The sequence below is a fragment of the Megalobrama amblycephala genome, unplaced genomic scaffold (assembly GCF_018812025.1).
Source record: "Megalobrama amblycephala isolate DHTTF-2021 unplaced genomic scaffold, ASM1881202v1 scaffold414, whole genome shotgun sequence".
Lineage (NCBI taxonomy): Eukaryota > Metazoa > Chordata > Actinopteri > Cypriniformes > Xenocyprididae > Megalobrama > Megalobrama amblycephala.
Window position 1 is genome coordinate 4192 of NW_025953363.1, and position 27586 is coordinate 31777.

Sequence of the window (27586 nt, forward strand, 5' to 3'; positions counted from 1 at the left end):
TGTAGTATGCAGAACCAAGTGTGTTGCATAAAGGAGTAAGTGTGTTGCAGAATTGCAACTAGAGTGCAAAGCAGCGCTTTTGTTTAAGGTATGAGTACATGTGTTTGAGGTATGGTAACAAAAGCTTCAAGTTGTGTTACTTTAGTCTAAGCATGGGTCAATAGTGTTCAAGCAATGGGCAAAAACTGTAAGCAGTCAGTAAACAATACACCAAAAAAACAGAAAACACATTGTTCAAAACTCAGGGAGAAGTACAAAACAAATGTGTTATTTCTCCGTTATTGTCTTTTGATAAACGAAAACATGTTCTATCATAGTAGCCTAGCTCAAAATTGATCAGAAATTACTACTCTGCTTTGCTCTTTGCAATTTTTTGTTGTTCTTCCTCCTCCTCTTCCTCTTTCTTTCCCTCCCTCCCAGTGGCGGAGGCAGAAAGTGGATGGTGGGTGGGCCTCTAAAAGTGTGGGTGGGCCAGAATAATTCGCATCATCCCATGTTTTTCAACTGGCTTAATTTGGGAGGGGAAAAAAATGATGGACCGTCCCTAAGTGGCGTCAATTCACAAAAAGTCAAGGTATGGCACGTTCAAATTACGTTATTTAATATAATATTACGTGACAATATCAATTCAATGAAATCTACGAGATAAGAACAAGACAAAACTGCAGTTACAACCTGAACCAACAGCACCAACCGATTAAAAAAATAACCTAATAATAATAATAATAATAATAATAATAATCACATATTTGGAAATAACCTGAAATGGTAACAGGCAGCTATATGGATAAATAAAAATAACAAAAAAGTCAGCTTACGATAAAAAAATAATTAAATAAAAAAAATAAATAGCCTACTGATTTGAAACTTGTGACAAACGCTCACACATTAACCTGATCACTTCAATACATTCCACCCGACGTTTTTGGTTTTCTTCCTATTTATTAAATATAGGCAATTGGTTGATGAAACAGTGATTGGGTTTTAATTAGGGGTGTGACGAGATCTCGTGTCACGAGATCTCGCGAGACTAAACTGTGACGAGATTTCTCATCGAGGTGAAAAGTAGTCTCGTGATATTGCCATGACAGAGTGTTAGGATGATTTGGAAAGAATATGCCACCGCTACGTTTACATTACGCCTCCACTGTCGTTTTGCTTTGTATTTAAATAAAAAACATTGAATTCAGTTGGATAACGGTCGCCGCCGCTCCACATTCACAGAGTACGCGCGAAAGTGAAAGTAAACATAAGCGCGCATTCAAACGCGATTTCAATACCCCGCATTTGAAAGCGGCTCCCTGATGAATGCAAATATCTCTCAATATGAAGGCTATCTTAGGCTGGGCTGTGTACTTGTAACCATCTCTTAGCTCTGTATCAAAGAGAAATGTGGTCTTATTTGCACTTTGAATATTGAGAGAGTGCGATTATGGTTGCACTTATTGTAAAGTGATACCATAAAGACGAATAACAGTTTTCTCTTAATCTTATTAAGCACAAACAGTAAGGTTTCATTTGTTAACATTAGTTAATACACTGTAAACTATGAACTATCAATGAATGACTATTTTTAGTAACTAACATAAACAAAGATTAATAAATACTGTAGCAAATATGTTGCTCATTGTTAGTTGATGTTGGTTAATACATTAATGTTAATAAATGAGACCTTATTGTAAAGTACCATTTTTATTTATACTGTTTTTATTTCTATGATCAGTTCAGTTAGGAGGTCTAAAGTTGTAGAAGCTCATAAATCATGTACAGTAAGGTCTGAAGAGACTGAAATCATACAGAAGAGAAGTCAGTCAGTTGAGTTAGTGACAAAACCTTTTACAGTACTTGAGTATTGTTGTCTTTTACTGCATATGATAATTCATACTCAGCAGAACTGAAATGACATTCATTAAGATGATTAGTTAAAACATTGCAAATACACCTACAGAATATTTTTCTAGTCATGTATTTCACCATTGAGGATTTCTTTGTGTAAAAATCTTGTCTCGTCTCGTGAGATACCTGTCTCGTCACACCCCTAGTTTTAGTGTTTTAGCAATTGAGAAAAACTGTAAAACAACCAGAAAAAAATAACCTAATGTTAAAAAGTGTTAGATTTTGCTGGCTGAGTAGTTGTTTGGGTGGCTTTTCAATGTATTAGATTTCCCTAAAACATAATGTAAGTAAGCTTGACCTTGAAGGGAGAAGAATTTATCGACGGTAGTACCACAGCAGTTCTTAAGCAGCGATAATAGCATGTCAGCCTTCAAAGAATATTATAATCCCTGAATTATAGGTTATATGATGATATCATCATCCCCAGAACTTTCCTTAGCTTCCTTTGCCATAGCAAATGTCTTTTACAGACATACAGTTTACAACCACCATAATGGCGACTTTCAAATGAAACTATCGTTGTCTCAACACTCTTTTGTACTGTAAGTCTTTGTTTTAACAACTTAAATTCTAAGTTTTCACACACTGTAAAATAGTGCCTTGGTTTAACTCTTGAGGCAACTATTTGCATCAGATTTATGAGTCAACTAATTTCCGTTTGACCAATTAGACTATAAATGTCAATGTAAAGTGTTCATGCTGCCTAGTTCAAGTTGTGCAGCTGATTGTAAAGTGACATGTGTGAGCGCTGCAGCAGGTGATGCTCGTGTCCTTGACTGTCTCTCACACACGCTGCCGATCGACACCTGATTTCAGAGGCAGGTGTCATCGCATTACACACTAAAGACAAACACGATAAACATGCACTAGAGATTGACCTCATTTAGAATGGCACAGCTATACATTAGCTCTATTGCTTCAAACCCTCCGTATACTGCAAGCGTTGCGTCCTTATAGTCGTGTGAAATGATTTATTTGAGTGTTGTCTAAAGCGTCTGAATCAGGTTATGACACAGCATTTAAATTAAGGTCATAAATGAGTTCAAACTACACCAAACATCTAGAATGAGCATTTCTAAACACATATTATTGTAATATTTCATTGTAAAATAAGAAAAGCAGACATGTAATATACTCAAAATAATAATACAATGACATTTTATTTTACATTACAACTGTAAAATTACAATACCAATATTTATCTTTATGACTTAATTACTGTCTTAATACATTTTCAAATGCACTCTACTTTAAAATATGCAATGCATGTATTTATTTAATTAAATTGCAACAAGGATTAATCAAGGAGCCCTGCTAAGTATTTTTTGTCAGATACAAACAGCATACTACTATACACCTAGTACTATTTCTGCAGTACATAAGAGTATAATTTCTTCATGCATGAAATATCTGGAGTAGCATACTGCTCACTCAACACATTTGTCATTGGATAATGTCTGTGGTTGCACTTGATATTTTTAAACCATAGGAGGCAGTACAGTGTACAGTATTGGGTCAGTATTGCATTCTGAACATAGTGATCTTGTTTTTTGTTTCTCTTTGCGCATCCATTTAATGACAATCACTCATGCCGTGATTTCAATATTGTCACCTTTTAGGAAGGCCTTAAAGTATAATTTATTACAGTATATTTTATACATGTTTAATTTGTTTTGTTATTTTCTTTTGATTCCATAGTTTGTCCAATAAACAAAACATGATCACTGGATATAAACAGTTCATTCAATTGTATATATATTTTTTAAAAGTATACATTTTCTGTAGTCTATATGAATATGTTAAATGTTTTGTCACAGAAGAAGATAAGCATTTTGGGTCAAATTGTAGCAGGAATAGAAATAATTCCTTGCTTCATTTAGTTTCATCACTGTACACACACACACACACACACACACACACACTATTAAGTAGGTTAGAGAAGGTCACTTTGGCATTTTGACACATTTAAACACACACACGGATGAAGGATTTATGTGTTGTCCGATGTCTGTTCTGTTTCAGTAATGACAGCTCAATGACAGCCATATACATACCACACGCACGCACACACACACACACACACACACACACACACACACACACACACACACACACCGTACTGCATCTCACATCTGTCTATTTGTGAAGTTCTGTGTATTTATATTTTAAAACTGACTGACTCTGAATTCACAGAATGAACACAAGAAGGGAAATGAATGATGCATTACAGTTTTTTTTGACTGCTTACACACATTTTCAAAATTTTGCCTCTTTTTTAAAAACTTTAAACACAAATCCAATAATTGCACACACAAAATGCACAATGCCTCACATCTATTGCAAAATGAAGCACTGCATTCAAAATATCACATACACATCTCAAAAGCAAATATTTGTCTTACGTTGCAAACACCTTTGCCATAATATTCTGTTTTTGGATATATCATATACACAGTTATTCAAAACTTGCTGTTATTCAAATCTCATGTGTACATTTCTGTACAAGATTGAAAGTAATTGGCAGAGAGATGTTGAAAAATTCACAGTAAACACAAAAGCAAGATTGAAACCAAACTATTTATTTTTTTACTGTAAGCATTTGTGGTTGTGAATACAGTATTACACAGTACGAAAGAAAAGAAATACATCGGTCATGTGTAGTTCACATCAGTCACAATGGTTGTGTTTGAAAAAGCAAATCAAGATACTTCCTGTTAGATTTGTGTGTGTTACATAGAGAATTGTGCTCTGTGTTTTGCAAAAATGAAATTAAAAACTGAGTTGAAGGCCGAGAATTAGATCATGGTTTTGCAGATTTGGTGTGTGGTTCAGGTGTTTGAGTGTCAGAAACTGTGTGACAAGTAAGGATTTTGTGTGTAAGCAGTTGAAAAAAACTGTAACAATTGAAATATTAATATATTAAACAATTGTAATATTGAAAACAGCTGAGCAGTGTCATGCTAAAATATGCTTTCAGTTTAGATGAAAATTGCACAGAAGAAGAATGAAAAGCGGTAAGAGGATTTTCAACACAGAGTCATCAAATACAATCTGAGAGGCAGATGTGCACAATGAAATGCACAATGATGCAAGTAAAAAAAAAAAAAGATAAAACAAAATAAATATAAAATATAGATTAAAATCTGAGATTCAGTGTGTTGGACACAGGAACAATACTGATATGATTGGTTACAACAGACATTACTCACAATTTTTACTATCCCTGATTTACTGTCGTCATCCATGGATGTTGTTTCCTCAGTGAAGGATAAGTGCTCTGCGGGAAGGTTAAAGTTTCAGAGGAGACATGCGCATGCATTCTGTGCCGTGTCCGCATGTATTTTAGACCTGCTAATCTCTGGATCATATAAAAGTGTGAGAGGAATGTGTCTGTGGAATTTAATCCATCAATTCTGAAATGTACCAGCTGCACACACACACACACACACACACACACACACACAAACACCTTTGGTTTCTTTACTCCGTGTTACTTTCTCAATGTCAATTTATCATTAGTGCCATTCACTTGTGAATTTTTTTTGCCCACATGAGGAACAGTCAACCTTCCCTATGACCTAATAATGAAATAAAGAAAACCTAGAAATACAGAAACCTTTCTTTAAAGGTTAGATTAGGAGGATAGATAATATTTTTAGCTCAGAATAAAAACAACTGAATACGACGGACAGTCCCCACCAAAAACAAAACAAACGTGTCTGTGAATCTGTAGCCAAAATCTATTTTCAAATGCTGTAAATTGTACCAGAAAGTTGACAAAAGCTCAATTTAATACATATGAAAAAATAATAAAATATGAAAAATAAATTAAAAATAAGGTTTAAATGATTATGTTTGGGAATCTACTAATTAGCATATTAATAATTAGTCTATTTTTTATTCAAAGTAGAGTTTGCGGCAAGTGCCCCTTTAGATAGGGTAAAATGTGACCCCAGGTAAAATGTGTGTGTGTATGTGTGTGTGTCATTTGACCCAGTTTGTGATCCGTTCCCCGCTTCAGTGATGTGTCTGTCTGTGCATTTGTGTTTCTGATGTCCTGTCTTTATTTGGCCAAAGTTTGCCTTTGGAAACGCCCTCCTTAATAGCCATGTGCCCGTTATATGTCGACTATAAAAGAGCCGCTGTGCCTTACACACAGCACAATCAATATCCAGACACATTACATCCAGACCAACTCAAACTCAATCATCAAAATGCCTTCAAGCCAAAGAATCATGATGACACCTCAAACCAAGAAGACAGGTAAAGCATTACTATCATAATTAGGAACTAACCAGTAACACTTTACAATAAGGTTCATTAGTTAATGTATAACTAACATGAACTAACCATGAGCAATACATTTGTTACTGTATTTACTAATCTTTGTTAACATTAGTTAATGAAAATACAGCTGTTCATTGTTTGTTCATGTTAGTTCACAGTGCATTACTAATGTTAACAAGATTTTAATAATGTATTAGTAAATGTGGAAATTAACATTAACAAAGATTAATAAATGCTGTATAAGTGCAGTTCATTATTAGTTCATGTTAATGTAGTTAACTAACCAACTAACCAATAAATCTCAGAATGTTTCAGATTGTTGCATTTTAAACTAAAATATAAAAATAGAATCTAATTTAAAATATTATCACAAACTATAATACTATATTATTATACTAAAATAACGCTGCTCTGAACTTAGTTGGCTTAACTGCTATAAATCTAAATAATAAAACAGGTTTAAAAGCATAAATTAGGGACATTTATTCATTATGTAAAATCCATGAATGCAATTTAATAATAGCACATCTGTCAAGAATTACAAAAAAAAAAAAGTTGAATAATTTATCTGAAGTATGATGTGATCTTGTGTCAGTGTCGTCGACTGGTATCAGGTTGCCACATTATCAGAAGTCTGAACAAGTGTTGAATGATTTTAAACTGGGCTATTGGGTCAGTGGGTTACTCTCACACACACTTACAGTACATGCCGCGTGTCTGATGACGTGTCCTCGCTGGCTGAATGTCAGACTGAGACACTACTTTAACTTGACAGGATAAATCATGTCCTCATTGTTTGTCCTCTTAAAAAGGTCATCTATTGGCACAAACCCACACTTTATCGATCTAAACCCTTTTCAACATCTTTTTTCTTTCTTCCAGGAAGGAAAATCAAAGCTGGAAATGCTCCTCCTGGTATGACTAAACATCTAAATCCTCTCTGCATGCCTACAAATGATAACTGCCGAAGTCTAAATCTGCACTGATATTTCTCACAATCTCCCTCTTCAGAAAAGCTTCCAGTTTATGAGCCGAACATCCCAGAGCCGACGTCCAGAGAGGAGCTGCTGAAATGTGAGTCTCACACACTGAACAAACCTGCTCCTTTCCAGTCTGAACCAGGGTTATTATCGTTAACTATAGCTAAAAACATACTGAAATTAAATAATAAACCTTAAACTTATTTTATATCAGCTAGTTGCCAAGGAAATGTTTTCATTTTTGTACTAAAATAACTAAAATTAAAAACTACAACTGATTAAAAAACTTTATACACATATTTAAAAAAAAAAAAAAAAAAAAAGAAAAATCACAGCAAAGTTGCTACTTTAACTACAATTAAAATGAAAACAGAAGATACAAATATCAGCTTCAAAATATAACTGGACTGAAATTAATTGGAGTAACTGACTGGTTTTTCATCTTAGACTGGCTCAGTATTTCATTGGATGAACGAACTGCCAATAAAGTGCTGTGGCTGACAGAGGGCGGGGCTAAAGTGTCCCGCATGACGGATGAGGTGTGTCCTTACCTGGACAGACCAGAGAGATTTGACCACAGCCCTCAGGTGAATCACACACACACACACACACACACACACACACACACACACACACACACACGCAACTGGGCTAAATTCAGAATTTAAGAACCGGTTCCCTTTTAAATCATAAGCGTGATTTTTCATGGACTCCATTGGTTTGAAGTTGAACTGGAATTTTAATTGGAATGACAGAGAATAGTCTTACTTAAAGGATTAGTTCACTTCAGAATTAAAATTTCCTGATAATTTACTCACCCTCATGTCATCCAAGATGTTCATGTCTTTCTTTCTTCAGTCGAAAAAGAAATTAAGGTTTTTGAGGAAAACATTCCAGGATTATTCTCCATATAGTGGACTTCACTGGGGTTCAGCAGGTTGCAGATCCAAATGTCAGTTTCAGTGCAGCTTTAAAGAGCTCTACATGATCCCAGACGAGGAATAAGAGTCTTATCTAGCGAAATGATCGGTCATTTTCTAAAAAAAAAAAAAAAAAAAATGACATACTTTTTAACCACAAATGCTCATCTTGCACTGCTCTGTGATGTTCCACGTATTATGTAATAATAATTGTAATTAATAATGTCTGCTATGCGACATGACAATGTCAACTCCAGAATTTTTAAATATTATTACATCCACTATGACATGATAAATATATAAAATGAACAGCACATATGGGGAAACCATATACTTTGCAAGAATTCTCAAATTCTGAATGGGCCACAACTCACACAAACACACTTCATAATTCTGATATCTTTGTCTCTCTCATGATAATGAATTGTGTGTGTGTCCAGGTGCTGTGTAAGGAGTCTGTCTGGGCGTCGCGCTGTTATTGGGAGGTGCTGTACTCTGGCTGGGCGGTTATAGGGGCGACATACGAGGGTGCGGGGAGGAGGGCAGGAGACGGACCCTGTGGCCTCGGGGAGAACGAGGAGTCCTGGGGTCTGGGTTGGGCCGGATCCTGCTATGAAGCCTGGCATAAAGGAATCAACAGCAGGGTGGAGGACGCTCATCAGTGCTGCACTATAGGAGTCTATGTGGATCAGCCCGCCGGCCTGCTCTGCTTCTACGCCGTGGAGACAGAGCAAGATTCACAGAAGAAACAAGTGAAACTTCTTCACAGGTTTAAGAATCCCATAAAGGAGAAAATTCTGCCAGGATTCTGGGTGGGAAGACAGTCCTCTTGTTTAATACTCAACAAAGAGGAATGAGGAGAACAGGTGACAAAATCACACAACTGGACAGGGGTCAGGGAGAGAAAATGTGGATTAAAAATGTATATAATAAATACAATATGCTGTATGTAACATGATTTTACAGTTCAGACTGCTCTTTGGTTGCTGCGAATATATATGATATTGAGCTTTAAGTTTTGTTTTAGAGACAAACATTAAATTGTCTAATAATAAAGCTGGCATTGTACAGTTTATTGCAATTGTTGGCTCTCTGATGAATTGCTTTTGTAAGTCACTTTAGAGCTTCAGTGCTGAAATACACAGTTCACTTTGGATTAAAGCTTCCTTTATCAAACATGAAATCCAGTGTGTCAGACTGCATCATTGATCAGTGTGTCGTTCATTCAAAGTCCTGCACTAAATTTTCAGCTGCTTTTGATTGATTGTAATAGTTGAGAACAGCTGCATTTAGCAGGAAATGTCAAATGAAGCTCTTGGGGTTTGAACATGGTCACTGGAGACGGAGCTGCTCTATTCTGAGAGGATCACAATCACTAAACCTGCCAATGCAAATGTGATTTTCACCTCAAACTCACAGTTTCACTCTTTGATTGGTTCAACGCTCTCAACTGGAACACTTTCACTTCTGCTCATGAGAAATGAGTTATGAGTAATACATTTAGAAACAGCTTTAGATGAAGGAGCTGCTTGAGAAACATCTGCATGTTACTGATACACCATGACTTTAGTGTAGTTTAATGTACAAAAACAAAACAACATATGGTGTCATTATTGTTAATTTGATTTCATATTAATTTACACACTCTGTTTTCTCTGATTCTGAGCATATTTGAGTCAAACCCGTCTGTCACAGGACAGATCACAATCAAATAGAGCGAATTTCAGTCATAAGTCAGTTTTGAGCACATGTGTAGTTCCTGTGTTTGTCCTCTGTGTGTCAGTAGTGTGTGAAAGTGTGTGAAAGTGTGTGAGCAGCTGCAGTATCAGTTCAGTCACTCTGACTCTGACTGACGGAGGTTTTTGTACGACTCTTTATCACTGTGTGAACACATATTGACTGTTTGGATAGTGTCCACTCATACAGTAATAATGTCCAGCATCTTCAGTCTGGACTCCACTGATGGTCAGAGTGAAATCTCTGTTAGATCCACTGCCACTGAATCTAGATGGAGTTCCTGACTGGAGGGTGTTTGCATAATAAATCAGAAGTTTAAGAGCTTCTCCAGGTTTCTGTAAGTACCAGGATAGAGGCTGAACACCCCAACCCTGATAGACGTCAGGACTGGTTTTACAGGATACAGTAACTGAGTCTCCTGGACGAACAGATTTCACTGCAGGCGTCTGAGTGACTGTCACTTCACCTCTTGATTCTACATCAAGAAGAATTCAGAATTAAATATTTTGACAATATTTCTAGCACAAATAATCATTTCTAATAGAGTATGTTTAACTTCAGATTTCCTCACCTGTGAAACAGTAGACAGTTAATATCCAGATGAAGATGGTGATGAAGCTCATGGTTGCTGTTGGTTCAGATTCTCAATGTTCAAACTCACAGAGTTATAAAGTTCTCATAAAAACAGAGTTATAAAACCTCCTGAAGCTTGTGCTGTGATGCAAATAATTATGTAAATCTGTGTAAAGGTTACAACCAAGGGTGTAACTTTGGTTTGAGAAATGGGGAATTTTAAAAAATGCCAGTGTTTGCCTCTAATATCAAAGAGATATTTGTTTAAGGCCAGTTTGGCCTGTGAAAAAATAAACAACAAATAAATTTGCTTTAAAAAAATCTGCAATCAGTATCAGAATCTACGGAAGCCCTGAACCGCATGGTGGGGGAAAAAAAAAAAAAAAAAAAACTTGGTGGGAAGGAAAAAAAACCAAAAACGTATCTCGTTATTTCAACATAATAAGTCGTTATTTCAACATAATAACTCTTCATTGTCTTTCAAGTATGATAAAGGACGTTTATTTACTAATGTCACCAGTGGCGCAACGCTAAAGTATTGGATCGCCAGTCTAGCTTTTACTGCGATCGCCGCGGTTTCGAATCCGCCTTTTGCCGAGTTCGTTCTTCTCTAGTTCCACATCACATATCAAAAAAGGCATTTATTTTCAATAAAAATTAAAACAATGTTATAAAAGTGCAAATAATCTGCCGAACGAGTGTTTAAGAACATTAAAAGTATTTATTGGGCAGGGTGAGCAGCATGTTCGATATTACCCACTACAGGGCAGCATATGAATCTCAACAATGGTGACATGCTTCAATATTGCAATGCATTCTGGGAGCCATGGATAAGTTTCGTACAAGCGGCAACCTCCCATAGACAGTAAAAGAAATGGACACAGCGACCCCATTGGAACTCAATTGAGACAAGTGAAGCCCATTTTTAGCGATTTTTAGCACTTCCGTTTCTGACGCGCAGACTCAAACTAAGCTTGATGACGTCAGCAACCTGTCTGACAGATGTAAATCTTCTAGTAGCTGTGCATGCAAACTGCCATCGTTAATCTTGCAGAGACGGCGAGCTTGAGCGGGGAGTTCTTTGGCGTGAGTGAGCAGGAGTAAGTATTCTGATTAATTATTTTGTATAGTATTTTAAAATGTAACGCCACTACTCCATATTAAGTTAATGCATACTATTGCCTGCGAGCTTCTCCTCCTGTCTGTACGGTAATTTCTCTACTGTGCGACAGAGAGTCGAGAGGTTATGACGCAATCGTTAGCCTATTTTTACAAAAACTGTTTCTACGGGGCCATAATGTAACATAGAAGGTAATGGAGCCCTTTATACATTGTTGTGTATCTTTAGAAATAAATAATGGACAAATGGAGTCTTTAAACGCCTCAGATGTAAAGTTATTCGCTGTCAAAGTGACGCCAAAATGAATGGGAGTCAATGGGATGCTAACGCAAGTGAAGTTCTGCTACAAGATGGCAGCACGCGGCCGACTTCAACTTCTGGTCGACTTCCTTGGGCACTGCAACCTCCCCTCGTGAAGCCAATACGGAAGTGACTTAAACTGCGATTCATCGACTGGCCGCTAGGGACAGGCTCCAAAAGAGAGCAGAATCTCATTGAGTTCCATGTTAAATTGACCAAGTTTACAGCAGAAAAAAACATGTTTACAAGTTGGTTCAAATTGTGGTTTTGGTCTATACTGCTAATTTTGCCCTTCATGACAACTGTGAGGGGGGTGAATTTTTTTCTAACTCATTCTTTTAAATTATATTAAGCCTTAAAGTTCTGCATAATTAAGGGCGTGGTCACTTGAGTGACAGGTAGATGCCGCTGCTGTCTGTGAGCCTTCACTTTACCTCAGCTAATTCCAGCCGCTGAATTTGGCATCTCAGCTGTATTTGTGTTCGATTATTTTATACAATTATAAAATATGGCTTGCTGCATAATATTCGAGACTGATGTGTGTCTGTGTAGATGTGCATGCATGCGGAAGAAACAGAACACACCTTGTTGGATCGTGGAATTGGCTGAAAGTTTTGTTTGTGAGATTTACTACAGTGACAATACCAGGAGGATATACAACTCTGACAGCACTGCTTGGATATTATAACTAAAACTGCTGCACTATTTTGAAAAAATATACTTTGGACACGGGCTCATTTGTTTGTTAGATACGATCGTATACAGTTTTACAACATAAACTCTGCTCAGATTGCATTATTTCTTGAAGAACTATGACAGAGAGCAGATCATTCAGAAGAAATGTTATGCAAACAATGGATAATATATCAATATTTCATGGACAAAAAGTACTGTTTTTTGTTTTGCAATGGACATTTATATTTTACCCAAGTGCCACAGATTGGATTCATCTCACGAACTCTATTATAAAGGTATGAAGTCCCATTTTAATTTTCCATGTTGTTATTTGCACACCCAACACAAATTACTGGTGTTGGAGCATCTATATCTTTAAAAAAAAACCACCGTAGATTGACAGTAAACCTTTAGAACTTTCTGATGATAAAACTTATCTTCATTAATAATTTAGATAGTATCTAGATAGCTCCTTTGCTTGCTAACATGGTCACGTCGAGCTAGGCGGGCGTGGTTTCAGCAACCAGTCACATCAGCTCAAACCACCTCCCTGCCTTTTTGCCCATTTTCAGTTTTCCGGGAGTGACGTGCGGTGACGCGCCGCTAAGATGGCCGCGGCCTCATTTACGCGTCAAAACTGTATGGGGTGTCGTTTTGCTATTTACGATGCTAACTTATGAGTGTTGATTCGTGCCATTGATTACCAACCAAAGGAAACAGTCGTGTACTTTTTACGTGTGAGAAGGGGTACGTCGCAACACAGACGCGTGAGACCAAAGCCGGAGAAGGAGCACGTCGCATCACAGACGCGTGAGACCAACGCCGGAGAAGGGGCACGTCCCCACCACAATAAATTAATATCTTAGCCTCATGTTTTTCCTATGTTTTCGTATTTTCTTTATCAATAACTTTTTTTCTTTTACTTTCCTGTTCTGATGACACTGGACATATCCTTGATACAAATGGTGTATTGCATGCAAAGTTCTCTGTAGCCTACTGTTAAAAAACCTAATAATTAAAAAAAAAAAAAATTCTATTTGAGATTAATGACTGTACCAAATTATACACCACCAAACTCGCAATTTTATGTTATGTTCACCATTATTAGGCCTACCAACTTCAAATTCAAGCACGTAAAATTTATAATTAGCCTATAATCTATGCTACATAATATTCTGGGATATGTCATTCTGAGCTTTTACTTTTGATAGCCTATTGTTTTCAAGAAATCAAATATAACAAAATATAGGAAAATATTCTAATCACAAATTTCATAACAATGCATGTTAATTTTGAAATGTTTTAACTAGGGCTGTCAGTAATGATTGTTTTGTTATCATCTGCTAAAGAATTTATTTATATATGTTTTGTAATTATTAATATTGGAAAGGGGGACTGATAAATGAAAGTGGGCAAAAGAGGCACATTATTATCACTTTTCCAACATTATTCTTAAAAGTAATGTAGCTAAATTTTGTTTTCAGCAATAGCTTTAGGTTTATTGGCCTCGATGAGCGTGAGACTCCCGGCCTGAGATTGTGTCCCAGACGGAATTAAATAATTCGTGAATCTTTGTAAATATTCGTGACTTATACAGCGGGAAAATGTAACGTAATACAGTTCTGTGGTTTTGCAGGGTTATTATAGTTAATAACAAAAACTATTAAAACATTTATGCTAATCGAAATAAACATGAAATATAAGAAAATATAAATATTAGTTGAAAAACTTAAACTGAACGAAAATTATTGTTGCCTTGTCAGTATCGTTTCTGGGGTTTTTTCCCTTGACTTTCAACTGACGCAATCATCTTTTCATTAACCGACAAGATTAAATTAAATTAATTAAACGAAATTAGAATTGATAAGTGTCTGTGAATAAAAAGTCCCAAGGGGTTTAGTTTTAGCCTACATGAACAAATAGCAAAATAAACAACAGAACATGAGGATTCATTATAATCACGCATCTGCAGCGCTTCTGTGAACGGAAAAAAGATTAAATTATAAAAGGAATAAATAGCCAATGTCTATGCGCATAACTTAACATAGCCTATCAACAAAATGAAAGGGGGAAGAATGCGACAATAGACTAGACTATATGAGTTTCGGTTCGTTTGAGAAGTTCACAGAAAGGAAAATTCTTTTTTTATTTTACGAGCAAAGTTTTTTTTTATTTGTGAGTGTACAAAACTAATAGGCCTATTTAACCCTTCACAGATTCGAATGGTGTTGCATGTGTCTCTCTCTCAAGTTATTACACCATAAATGTCTGATTATTTTAAGATGTTTCCGCTTTATAAGAAAATTCAAGTGAACGCGTCGGCGCCTCATCACGCGGACACAAAACATATCAGTTTTAGTAACTTGACATCGCAGTTGTTAATTGTCAAAATAACATACATTCAACCAAACATATAAAAGGTTATACTGCTAATTTTAAGTAGTCTGTGTAAAAGCGTTTAAATAAGAAATATAGTTTAGCCTCCAAATCGACATTTGGATTTGTGCCAAATTAGAGAGGTAGCCTAGGTTATAACGCAGGTTTCTGTTTCAGTTTAGCTTTAAATGAATTCGTTTTGGCTTAACGTTTATATAATATTTTTTTCATAACTAAAATAGCTATGTAGTGGTTAATAAAATAATACAAGACCGCAAATGGTTCTGCCACAAACTCAACTGTTGAACTGAACAGTACCAGAGGGTTAAAGGGATATAGATGTTTATGTTGTCCCAAACACGTATTTCTTTTTCTTTCTTCTCTGGAAAATAAAAATTAAAAGTAGACTTATGGAAGACTTTCCTATGTCCCTCAAAAATATGATAATAGTAACAGTTCTGTTTAGAACTAATAATAAATCTTAATAAATAATGAAAAAATATGGAAAAATGCAGGTAAGTTACCACATCTCATCATGTATATGATTTTACATAAATCATATTAAAAAATATATTTTTCCACCATCAAATAGGCTATTAGTGATTCACATTTCACAAACTTACATGAAAATGAACTATTAATACACAAGTTACACAAATTAATTAGATAAATACATGCATTTATTTCTATTCAAAGGGATAGAAAACAAATTAATAATATTAGTCTAAAACGATTCCTTATCTTATAGCTCCATCTAGTGGACAAGGTTAATATCCAAGCCTTCAGGTTGCAGTTGAAATTGCTGATGATTTAGAGCAGTGGTTATAATACCAAAAATAAAATTATAATAGTTCAGGGTGAGAACAGCAAATTCTAAACCAGGAGTTCTCAACTGAATAGGATTGGAGCTAAACTCTGCAGTAAAGTGGACCTTAAAGACCATAGCTGACAACCCCTGGTTTAGAATTTGCTGTTCTCCTGAGCATCAGAAATTCATACATCTATTATAACTGCTCCTCTTTTTGGTCAGAAGTTACCATGTTAGTATTCCTTCGTTGTAACAGATGTAATAATAATAATAATAATAACCCTTTCTACCATCATCTTTGTTTTGTTTATACTTTTTGTAACTTATTTTCCCAAATAGATAAACTATATCCATGAAACCAAGAATGTTTTCTCAGAATAACTTGTTCTCCACCTCATGTTGAAGAAAATGTTAATTGACAAAGGAAATTCAGGCAAGATCACGAAAGAACAAAAAAGATATAGAAAAAATTGAGCATAGGCTTTTAGGGCTATGGCATCTAAGTTAAAATAATGCCTTTAAATTTTTAAAACATGTTTAATCTGTTCACTTCAACACTAACATAACAGCCAACACACACACACATACACACACACACTCATAATACATGAAATAAATTTAGAATTCTTATGCACTGTTGCCACTAGTTAGTTATCTAATTATTGTAAAATCAATAGTCTATAACAAATAGCCTACATCTACTAATGGAAACTTTTAAATGTGTTTAAAGGCGTCATATGATGCCACATGATGCGACGTATGATGATCAGGTGTCATATGATGCGACGTACATATTTCAGACGTACCAATCACACGTCATTTTTTATGCAAATTTCTCACGTACGCCGCCGTCACGTCGCCGCCTACGATTAGTTCTACAGTGACGTCGCCGCGGGTCTATCGTCTGCCCTCCCTATCAATCCCATTCAAAATTTGACACGGTCTGACGGCGACGTAAGGGTAGACTGCGCCTTATCCTTCGCCTGCTTAGTATGGCGTTCGGACGAGCTCATTATGAGGGGTGAATTCACCCCTCATATTTGCCACATTACAGTTCGACTGCCTGGACGTGACGTCTACGTGACGTCTGTGTTTGCTGCAAGGGTTTCCAGCACATTCCATACACTAATTTGAGCTTTATTATACCTATTCATTCTCTATTATTGTTTACACTTATCCTCAATTATGTTTAATTAGCAATTAAGTGCTTTTTACCTTTCTTATGTATAGCTTTTTATTCCAAAAAGTAAACATTTATACAAATGATATAAAAAATTCTGTATGCAATTGCTTCTTGTCCACATATCCACGGATACTTTGAAGAAATCATAAAAAAGTTGTTCTAACATGTATTCACCACTTTACGGATTACATAGGCTAATAAGAGTTTGTTTTCGATTTGAATTATTTCGTTTTAAAGTAGTAATTTAAAGCATTTTATAGATATTTTTACCATTAATGAGGCAACTATTCGCTTAGTCTCGGTTCATTTTTGTGAAGCCTTCCTTCTTAAGCCAGAGACGAAATGCGCATTCTGTTTGTTTTTTTATATTTATTATTTATTTATTTATTTATTTTAATCAATAGCCCACATTTATCTAGGGTAATTTTTTTTTAAATTAGTATGGTAAAATGCATGACGTGTTTTTTTTCTCATCCATAAATATTATTTTATGCAAGTTGTGTTGATTTGTGAAGAAGGCTAAATTGATCAAACATATGCTCATTGCGCTTCCTGCGGCTGGCCGCTCGGTTGTTCCTAAAAAAAAAAAAAACTTGATTTTAACAAACATAGAATGTTCCCAAAATATTTCTAAATTAACTAAAGAAACGAAAAGAAATTGACCACCTTGCCATTAAAAAACAAAACTGAAATATTGTAGTGGCTGCACATCAGCTGTGTTTGGGAAAGAGAGAGAGAAAGACAGACTCGGCTAAAATATAGGCTGATTATGGTTATGGCTAAAAATATCATTTTTGTCTCTATCGCACATCTTTATATAGCCTATTTAATTAATCTTTGCTTGTTTGGTACACAATCCACTGATCATAAAGCTTAAAAAAAACGTATCTTAGGTTTTCTCAACGATATCTGGTTGTCCTGCATCCTCAAAAAACAAGTTAAAGTTAGTCCATAATGCAGCTGCTAGAATTCAGTAGTTTTTACTTCTGTTCATGACTTCATTGTTAACTTATCTGTTTTCTTTTCTTCTTGTGGCTACTGAAACTATTTATTTATTTACATACTTGTATAAGCACCCAATCATTTATTTCTGTTGTCGGATAAAATGAATTAAACATGGGCCAACGACGCCATCTATTGGTGAGCGAGTGCCAGCGTCGTTGTTTAGCTCTATTTTCATTTCACGAATCCATTAACGATTCATTTCACGCAACGATAAGGATCGAGGACACGACAAATAAATAAATAAATAAATAAACAAACAAATAAAATTGGTGAATCATTTATATAAGGTTTTATTTATTTATATATTGAAGGGGCGGGGTCTGGTTAATATTGTTATTATTATATTGTTACAATTTAAAATAATGGTTTTCTATTTTAATATACTTTATATTTATTTCTGAGATGCAAAGCTGAGTTCTCAGCATCATTACTCCAGTCTTCTTTGACGCATGATCCTTCAATGTCAACGTCGGATATTTTTACAGGATTGATTGATGAATACTGGCAGATTATTATTCAAAATATAGAAATCTTATCAATTTAACATTATTGCTGAATAAAAGTTAACATTTTCTTTTTAAAAAAGAAAGGAAAACATGATAAAATATTAGAATCCTAATTTATATTTTAAATGTAAAATATAAGAAGAGATGTGCTTGAAAAACTGAACATTAATCAGGCATAATGCAGTTTTCCATGTATTTTATTATTATTTTACAGCAACAGTCTCAGATCTAGCAGCTGATTGCGATTGATGGATTGGCCATCAAGCGTGTAGGCTACATAAAAAATGTAAAAAGATAAAAAAAACAATAACCCCCAAATGTAAAAAAATTTCAAATCGGATTTCATAAAACTAAACGACATGAGTATACCTATAAGCAACACAAACTTCGCTAAAACATTGCTTTTAGGCTTTATACTTTTTATGTTATCTTTATACTTTTACAATTTAAAAAAGTAAAAAAAAAAAAAAAAAAAGTCTAAATTGTTATATATTAATATGTGTATATTTAATATGCACATAATTAATGTATATTGAGTTTGCCGGGAAAAAAATTTCAGTAAAAACTGACAAAAAAAAAAAAAAAAAGTCAGACGCAGACGTCACGTTACAAGTCAGACGGAGATGTCACGTCCATTGAGAGCAGTGAATGAAGTGCAGGTAAATTGTGTATTGGCTCACACACTGCACTGAGCCGTGTGAGGACCGTGTTCTGATACGTGTTAGCGAAAAAATAAATAAATGACTTCACTGCTACACGTGAATCACGCGTGAACGTCTGACTCGACACTTCACTGCCACACGTGATTTACGTGACGTCTGCGTGACGTCTACGCCTCGTCTGCGTCTTAAAATGAATGGATTTAATAGCAAAAAATTAAGACGTCAGTGAGACGTTCAGTGAGACGAGTAGTGATGTGTCGTTCTTGAACGATTCGTTCATTTTGAACGAATCTTTTATGTGACTCGGGAAGAACGAGTCGTCTCGGGGGGTGATTCGTTCAGTCGCGCATGTGCAATATTCTACAGGTTCTGTACTGCTAGAAGTAGTTCACCTGATGATTCAATTGATTAGTTCATTTCATGAGTCTTTCGGGTTTTGAGTCGTTCCTTAATCACGTGACAGACCCATACGCTACCAATGCATTCTGAGCCGGAAAGAGAATTGATTAGTTCTTTTTATGAGTCTTTCGGGTTTTTGAGTCGTTCCTTAATCACGTGACAGACCCATACACTAAGCCAATGCATTCTGAGCCGGAAAGAGAATTGATTAGTTCTCTTCATGAGTCTTTCGGGTTTTGAGTCGTTCCTTAATCACGTGACATACCCATACACTATGCTGTGTGACCCAAGCACATTATATTTATTAATAAATAACGTTAACTCTCCAGTTTTGTTTGAGTTTGTGTTACAACTGTTAAAGCTGAAGTTATCATAACCTTGATGTTTTAAACTAACATTAATAATTCAAATTCAAAATGTTATTTGCTTTTAATTTATGTCATTATGTCCTTTTTGAGGAATCTTCTTATATTAGACCAATATGTCAAGTCTGCCTAGGAAAAGCAATTATTATAACAGCAAACTCAAAATTGGAGTAAAAATGAACAAACTAGGCTATAAATACTTTGTATTGTAGGCTTGGATTATTATATTATTATATAGCCTAGTGTTTATTTACAGATAGACAGTCAAAAAGATAAATTAATCAATATTTTATTTATAACAGGGCTTTATTTATTTATAATAACACACCACAGATCCTCAGTAACAAAAACAGTGACAGAAATGTCAGAAATAGCGTATGGGTCTGTTACGTGATTAAGGAACGACTCAAAACCCGAAAGACTCATGAAGAGAACTAATCAATTCTCTTTCCGGCTCAGAATGCATTGGCTTAGTGTATGGGTCTGTCACGTGTTTAAGGAACGACTCAAAAACCCGAAAGACTCATGAAATGAACTAATCAATTCTCTTTGCGGCTCGGACTGCATTGGTTTAGCATGGGACTGCCTGTCACGTCATTAAGGAATGACTTAAACCCGAAGACTTGTCAGACAAGAGGTGAGGTGAGCTTAATCAGCTTGTCATAAACTGAAGACCCAGGTAATGAATTAATCATTTCTGAATCTTATAGCATTGTAGTTTTGTATTGTTTGTAGTGGGATCAACGTTTGCATAAGTAGTAGATGTGTTGGGGAAGTAACACGTAACATTTTAATTACATTTTGCTAAAATGAACGAAATGAACGAAATGACTCGAAAAAAGATTCGTTCATTTTGTTGAACGAGACTCAAAAGTCCGAGTCAGTAAAATGATCCGAACTTCCCATCACTAGAGACGAGTGCACGTTGCAACGTCATATTAATGAGCTCGTCCGAACGCCATAATCGCCGCCGCGCACTTTGAGCGCAGCTCCAACACGTGACCGTGACGTCTAACATCTCATATCTTACGTCTGACGCCTGAATACTATGGGATTTTGGCCAGACGGCTGGCGTGCGTATACACGTTAGTTCTCCTCTCAGTTTGCTTAGCAATCATCAAATTTTGTTGAATTCACCCCTCATAAAACTGCTGTTCAGAAATCTATGGGTGACGTCACAGACACTACGTCCATATTTTTTTTACTGTCTATGGTTTCGTATGATGCACTCAGAATGCATAGCACCATGAAGCATGTCACCATTGCTGAGATTCATACGCTGACTCTTGATGTCTGTGTGCGAGTAAAACTCACAGGAGCCCAAAATATGTAAATGGTGTGATATAAATCGTTTGATGTTCTGATTAAATTCTATTATTCTCTTGCTGTAGAATCATAACAATAAAACAGAATTAATATCATGCTACCCGTATAAACCTCCCACATAATATCAATGAGTTAAGCCAATATATGATGATTATATTCTTATCATCAATCAGCCTACAGCAGCTGATTATATTTCTCTTGCTGTTCTCAACATAACAAACAGACACAGCTGTCAAGAGAAAAACTAATGTTAAAAAGTCAAGAGCCTGACTAAAGCACACACTGATCGCCACAATGGTAACATCAAATCAAACTATTACTTTCAAATAAGTAATCAACATCTAAGCCTCTTCTTAATTCTTAATACGAACTTCTGTAGATGTCTGACAGAAATAAAGTCAGTCTGGTTAGTAATAAGTGAAGCTAATGTTGTTTGTGGAGTTGTTTAATCAGATCTTGAGAGATGTAATGTATTTTATCTTCAGTTGATTTCATCCAAGGCTGTGGCTGGAAGTAGTTCTTGTGTTTCTCTTTCCTTCAGTGATTCTGCTTGTTAACAGCAGGTGTTCTTCACTAATACAAAATCATTATTCAATCACTTAATTATCTCATTACCTCCAACACTGATTAAGTGTTACATTAAACAGCCTGTAGTGTGCACACTAAGCAGTGTTCATTTCATCTGGGCAAATCCATGTGGGGCCTACATGGAAACTGGGTGCAAAACTGGCTGGGTCCCAGTTAGATAGCCCAGGTCAAACCCATTTGGGCCCCACATGGCTCTGCTGGCTGGGATGTATAGTGTACAAATGACATGTTAGGATGAGATACTCAAATCAAATAACCATGGAGAATTATGAAAATTAACATCTATTATTAATAAAAGGCGGCAACTGAAATCACTCAGATCTCAAACGTGTGACTGATCTATAAGAGCACAAAATCTCTTTCTGACCTCTATAATTATTAAGAGTGACAGATTAATTTAGATGATTTTATTTCAGATGTTTGTGTGACGATGTTGTTTCAGATCCTCCTTTGAGCAGCTGCAGTATCAGTTCAGTCACTGTGACTCTGACTGACGGAGGTTTTTGTACGACTCTTTATCACTGTGTGAACACAAAGCTAGTGGTGACGTGGAAACTCTGACAGTAATAATGTCCAGCATCTTCAGTCTGGACTCCACTGATGGTCAGAGTGAAATCACTGTTAGATCCACTGCCACTGAATCTAGATGGAGTTCCTGACTGGAGGGTGTTTGCTTCATAAACCAGGAGTTTAGGAGCTTCTCCAGGTTTCTGTAAGTACCAGGAGAAATAATCATTAGTTAATCTGAACACATCTGAGCTGGTTTTACAGTTGATGTTCACAGTTTGTCCTGGTTGAGCTGCTGTCATTGAGGGACTCTGAGTGACGGTGATCTGTCCTCTACACTCTGAAACACACAACAAGAAGAAAATCAACTCAAAACTTTGACAATATACTTGAAGAAATGAATTGATATCAAACTTGTGCTCCACAAACCTTGAGCAAACGCTGTGAGAGTCCAGATGAAGATGATGATGAAGGTCATGTTGATGAAGATTGTTGTGTGTGTCAGTGATGAAGTGTTAAACTCACAGCACTATAAACACTCTCAGAGCACTGAAGCATCTGATCAATATGCAAACACACTCCAGATCATTTACCTGAAGACAGCAGAAACACTGTTTTGTCATTTAGTATCTTTGCTAATAAATTTCTATTGATCATTTTCAGAAATAGACACTCCTGATTTACTTCATGTTATTTTGGGTGGATCTTCTCCCTCTAAACACTGTTTTAATGATCAGTTTCATTCAGACTTTGATGCTGAGAGCATTTAATACCTGTGCTGCAGATTTGATATCATCATGATACTGTAGAACAGGTCAAAGGTCATCCAATAGAGAATGACCATCTAAATCTGGCTAAAGATTTCATTATAAAGCAGTTTTTTCTTTTAAAGATGAATATTTAGTGTGTGTTTTCAGCTCAATCATGTTGATGTTGAGAAGAGCTGCTGTTGAGTCTCATATCAGTGTGTGTGAGTGTCGTTCGTCTCTTTCTCTGCTGGAGTTTGTGTTCATTTGAGTGTGACGGAGGTTTTTGTACGACGCTTTCACTAGAATGAAGCACTGTGGTACACTTTCGGTGGAGGAACTAAACTGACCATCAGTAAGTCTCTAAAATTCTCTAAAAATCTTTATATATAATTGTTTTGTTTTTAGATTATTCAAACAAGCATTTTGCAAAAAGTTTTTAAAAATTATAAAATAGTTTGAAAAATAATTAACTACAATATTTCATAGTAAATTTAATAGTTTCATAGTTTCTTTAAATTTGTCTGCTGTTTCATAATTACATGTTTATATTCAGTGATATTTCATGATATTTATCTTTTTTTATTGCAAGGCATATTTTATGCGTATTTTCAGATATTATAATAACTAACATTCATTGTTTTTTAAATATATTGATTGCAATATTTTCTGACATTTTCAATTATTTCTTAAAATACATAATTGTGTCCATAAATTTTAGTAAATTTAATAATTCAGAAATGTTGTAATGCATGAAACAAAAGTTTGATGACACGGACAAAATAATTCAGTTTTGTAGGCGTCATCATCAGACAAAGAAATATTTGAAAATAATTTAAATAATCATAATTTTATCTTACATTTGCTGATAATTATGATTGTGAGTGTCTTAAGTTAATAATGAAATGATCATTTAAATTTGTTTTCTACATATAAATCATCAGTTTGTGGACAATGTTTTTAAAATCAGTTTGAGATTAAACTGAATCTTATTCAGAAAAGATGAAATGACTGTAATATTTGCTGTATATCATGTCTGCTTCAGAGAACTGATTTATATTTATTCATATATCTTATACTTCATATATTTAGTAGCAGTGAATATTTTATTTGAACTGAGAATATTGAAATTTAAATACAGGATCATTACTATGTGGTTTATGAAAGAAAGCAGTGATGTGGAATTTCTGTAAAGATGAAATGATTGTGATTTTTCCTCCATTACTGTGTGTGACATCTGACTAATTGATGATCTAAAGACGTTGGTGTTGTTTGTGTGTGTTTGTGCAGCTGGTCCCGCAGTGAAGCCCTCCGTGTCTCTGCTGCCGCCCTCTTCTCTGCAGATCTCTGGAGACTCAGCCGCACTGCTCTGCCTGCTCAGCTCTTACTCTCCACAGGGGCGACGGTGAGCTGGACGCTGGACGGGTCAGAGGTCACCGAGGGGGTTCAGACCAGCACAGAGAGCGAGCGGGACGGACGCTACAGCCGCAGCAGCGTCCTGAGCCTCAGCAAAGCACGCTGGGAAGGCGCGGATCGCTTCGTCTGCAGAGTAAGACATGACGGAGCTGATCACGAGGCCTCGTTCCTCAAGAGCTCCCAGTGCTGATGTTTCTCCGGTCCAGACGAGCCGTATCTGAGCGTCCGGCAGGATTCACAGCAGTCACGTGATTTACAGCTCAATACTGAAGCAGTCTTTCAATGTGCTGCCATTGCTGTTCATTCAATAAAGCTTCTGAACGCGTTACATTTGTGTCCGACTGCATCATTGATCAGTGTGTCGTTCATTCAAAGTCCTGCACTAAAGTTTCAGCTGCTTTTGATTGATTGTAATAGTTGAGAACAGCTGCATTTAGCAGGAAATGTCAAATGAAGCTCTTGGGGTTTGAACATGGTCACTGGAGACGGAGCTGCTCTATTCTGAGAGGATCACAATCACTAAACCTGCCAATGCAAATGTGATTTTCACCTCAAACTCACAGTTTCACTCTTTGATTGGTTCAACGCTCTCAACTGGAACACTTTCACTTCTGCTCATGAGAAATGAGTTATGAGTAATACATTTAGAAACAGCTTTAGATGAAGGAGCTGCTTGAGAAACATCTGCATGTTACTGATACGCCATGACTTTAGTGTAGTTTAATGTACAAAAACAAAACAACATATGCATATCATTTTACATACTCTGTATTCTCAGATTTTGAGCTTATTTGAGTAAAATCCGTCTGTCACAGGACAGATCACAGTCTATTAGAGCTGATTTCAGTCATAAGTCAGTTTTGAGCACATGTGTAGTTCCTGTGTTTGTCCTCTGTGTGTCAGTAGTGTGTGAAAGTGTGTGAAAGTGTGTGAGCAGCTGCAGTATCAGTTCAGTCACTCTGACTCTGACTGACGGAGGTTTTTGTACGACTCTTTATCACTGTGTGAACACATAGTCAGCCACACAATGACCATCAGAACGTCTTCTGCAATGGAAACTCTGACAGTAATAATGTCCAGCATCTTCAGTCTGGACTCCACTGATGGTCAGAGTGAAATCACTGTTAGATCCACTGCCACTGAATCTAGATGGAGTTCCTGACTGGAGTTTTTTTACATAATAAATCAGGAGTTTAGGAGTTTCTCCTGGTTTCTGTAAGTACCAGAATAAACCTTCATCTCCACTAGGCCATCTCTGCACATCTGTGCTGGTTTTACAGTTGATGTTCACAGTTTGTCCTGGTTGAGCTGCTGTCATTGAGGGACTCTGAGTGACGGTGATCTGTCCTCTACACTCTGAAACACACAACAAGAAGAAAATCAACTCAAAACTTTGACAATATACTTGAAGAAATGAATTGATATCAAACTTGTGCTCCACAAACCTTGAGCAAACGCTGTGAGAGTCCAGATGAAGATGATGATGAAGGTCATGTTGATGAAGATTGTTGTGTGTGTCAGTGATGAAGTGTTAAACTCACAGCACTATAAACACTCTCAGAGCACTGAAGCATCTGATCAATATGCAAATGAACTCATTCTGTATTTAAATGAGGCTCTAAATGAAGCATACTAGGGGTGTCCTCGACTACGGATGTACATAGTCGAATCCAATTCGAATCAGATTGCCTGTATTCGACTGATAGTCGAATCACTAGAGAGTGCGCACGGACTTTGAAAGGTTCGCGCGCTGAACTGTGCACGAGATGGAGCGGGACACGGAAAATGAAGACAATTTTTATTTTCTTTCACACACAGCACAGAGAAACATCTTTCTAATAAACCGACCAAACTGCCTGTCAAGTGATAGACGAAACTGACAATGATTTGATCTTTTTTAAACAAATGAAAGGCAATCTGGATAAACATTCAGAGCCACGATGTACAGAACACTCTCAAAGATAGAGAAGAAAATGAGTAAAAACATTTTGGATCAATAAACTTTATAATATATATATATTACTGCAGAAAGGCCACACTGCAGACAGTTATACATTTCATATGTTGGCAAATCAAATTAGGCCTACATCGGCTAAATTGTCTGTGCGAGCAAGCTAATCTACAGCGCAACATTGATGCACCAAAAACCATAGGCCTAATAACCAAATATATATATTTTTTTTATCAAACATTAATTTACAGAATTGAATTAGAACAGAATATACCGTTCTAATAAATGCCTGAAGTGCAGGGGAACATATATTCAAAACACAAGCCAGAAATAGTTAAATTAAATAACCCAGAGTGATCAATAAATAAATTAAAATTAAAGAAATGATTAAAATAACAAAATTATAGCTAGAATTGTCAACTTGTCGTTTTAACTGCAGAGACAATAAACACTAAACTGGAGTGGCAGTCTTTTTAGCTAAACATTAACAGCATCCAAAAATCAAATTACATCCGGCTGAAATACCCTACCTGATTGAGAGACAAAAATCTAGTCTTTCACGCGATCTGCCTGTGTCCGTTTGAGTCTTTCCAAATAGCGTGCTATAGTCAGCTCGTTGGCCGGCAGAAGCGCGCCGCAGTGTTTGTCGTTGTTGAGTTCTAGGACATGAGCTGTTGGCACAACTTGCATCATACGTTTTTTTGATCATCTTTTACCATTTCAAAGTGCATCCAATTGTACACTTTATCCCAGACATTGTTGAAGATTTAATCCCTGCCGTAAAGATGCTCATCTGCCGGTCACGGATCATGGAAGTGAAACTTAAATCGGTCACAGGTTGGATTTATTCACGCACATTAAAAATATTTATTAAAAGCTTCTTTCTTTTCACATTTTTATTTATGGTATTAACATAATAGGCTGTATATCAACCTAATGGGAAAGAACCGGTATGTCTATGTAAAATCAGATATTGAGCGCCCCCATATCTCTTCTCATAACACCTCTGCGACGATTCGACTGTGAGATTGGTAGTCGAATCAGGCTTCTCCTATCGAAGATTCGAATCGTCGACTATTCAGGGTCACCCCATACAATTTATGACCAATTTAAATTGTGAAGATGAAATATTTTAAATCTATATTATCATTATCTAAGCATCATCAGCTCGACTGTAATTCAGCTGCAAGTACGAGACCGCAGGTGATCACAGCTGTACTGATGACAGAAACCCTTCAACAGTTTTATTCATGTTATCTT

General features: G+C 36.0%; 1 protein-coding gene, 1 long non-coding RNA gene and 2 gene segments (V, D, J or C); 2 read left to right on the plus strand and 2 right to left on the minus strand.

Moving 5' to 3' along the window:
• The first annotated feature begins 6002 nt into the window (after positions 1 to 6002).
• Positions 6003 to 9266, plus strand: LOC125261418 (tripartite motif-containing protein 16-like protein). The gene is made up of 5 exons (XM_048179981.1): positions 6003 to 6159; positions 7066 to 7098; positions 7195 to 7257; positions 7611 to 7750; positions 8524 to 9266. Exons 1-5 carry the CDS (start codon positions 6018 to 6020, stop codon positions 8938 to 8940), a joined length of 795 nt encoding a protein of 264 aa, XP_048035938.1. The 5' UTR covers positions 6003 to 6017; the 3' UTR covers positions 8941 to 9266.
• Positions 9267 to 9695: 429 nt separating this feature from the next.
• On the minus strand, positions 9696 to 10477 carry LOC125261419. The segment is given in 2 exon segments: positions 9696 to 10295; positions 10392 to 10477. Coding segments are annotated over 2 exon segments (387 nt in total).
• A 12185-nt stretch (positions 10478 to 22662) lies between these two features.
• LOC125261434 lies at positions 22663 to 24703 on the plus strand. The gene is made up of 2 exons (XR_007183291.1): positions 22663 to 23314; positions 24250 to 24703. It is a non-coding gene; the product is annotated as an uncharacterized LOC125261434 (long non-coding RNA).
• A 663-nt stretch (positions 24704 to 25366) lies between these two features.
• On the minus strand, positions 25367 to 25869 carry LOC125261431. The segment is given in 2 exon segments: positions 25367 to 25731; positions 25821 to 25869. Coding segments are annotated over 2 exon segments (408 nt in total).
• Between the last annotated feature and the right edge of the window lie 1717 nt (positions 25870 to 27586).

What these genes read in the sequence shown, in the direction of transcription:
- LOC125261418 (XM_048179981.1), top strand. Translation starts at nt 6,018, where the DNA reads ATGTCGACTATAAAAGAGCCGCTGTGCCTTACACACAGCACAATCAAT. An exon ending in ACCTCAAACCAAGAAGACAG is followed by an intron (nt 6,160 to 7,065) that starts GTAAAGCATTAC and finishes TCTTTCTTCCAG; the next exon opens with GAAGGAAAATCAAAGCTGGA. An exon ending in AGCTGGAAATGCTCCTCCTG is followed by an intron (nt 7,099 to 7,194) that starts GTATGACTAAAC and finishes CTCCCTCTTCAG; the next exon opens with AAAAGCTTCCAGTTTATGAG.